At 74.5% G+C, this 251-nt stretch overlaps 1 protein-coding gene across 1 annotated transcript in view; it reads left to right on the top strand.

Annotated features, from left to right (window-relative positions):
• Positions 1–251, top strand: part of COL27A1 (collagen type XXVII alpha 1 chain) — a 191,819-nt gene that overhangs the window by 15,424 nt on the left and 176,144 nt on the right. Inside the window, exon 5 of the mRNA XM_027769364.1 lies at positions 10–63. Coding sequence (XP_027625165.1) covers positions 10–63 — 54 coding nt within the window. The remainder of the gene's footprint in view (positions 1–9; positions 64–251) is intronic.

Consider the following 251-nt stretch of genomic DNA (forward strand, 5'->3'; position numbering starts at 1 on the left):
ACCTCCGAGGGGCGCGGGATCGGCGCTGGGGGCCCGAGGCACAGCAGCGGCGGCGCGCGGGGGGTGAGTACGAGCTTGGGGGCGCCCCTTCCCCAGCTTCCTGCCGCTCCAACTTCGGGAAGGGCTGGGGTTCCCCGCCGCGCCAGACGCTTCCAGCGGAATGTCAGCTTCCTGTCCCTTCCTGCGCCCCCGCGAGGCGGAACGTCCAGGGTTAACAGGGGCAGCGCCCCCGGCCCCGGCTAGGGGTGGGC

This window comes from Tupaia chinensis, unplaced genomic scaffold, assembly GCF_000334495.1.
Source record: "Tupaia chinensis unplaced genomic scaffold, TupChi_1.0 Scaffold000081_1, whole genome shotgun sequence".
In the NCBI taxonomy this organism is placed as follows: Eukaryota; Metazoa; Chordata; class Mammalia; order Scandentia; family Tupaiidae; genus Tupaia; species Tupaia belangeri.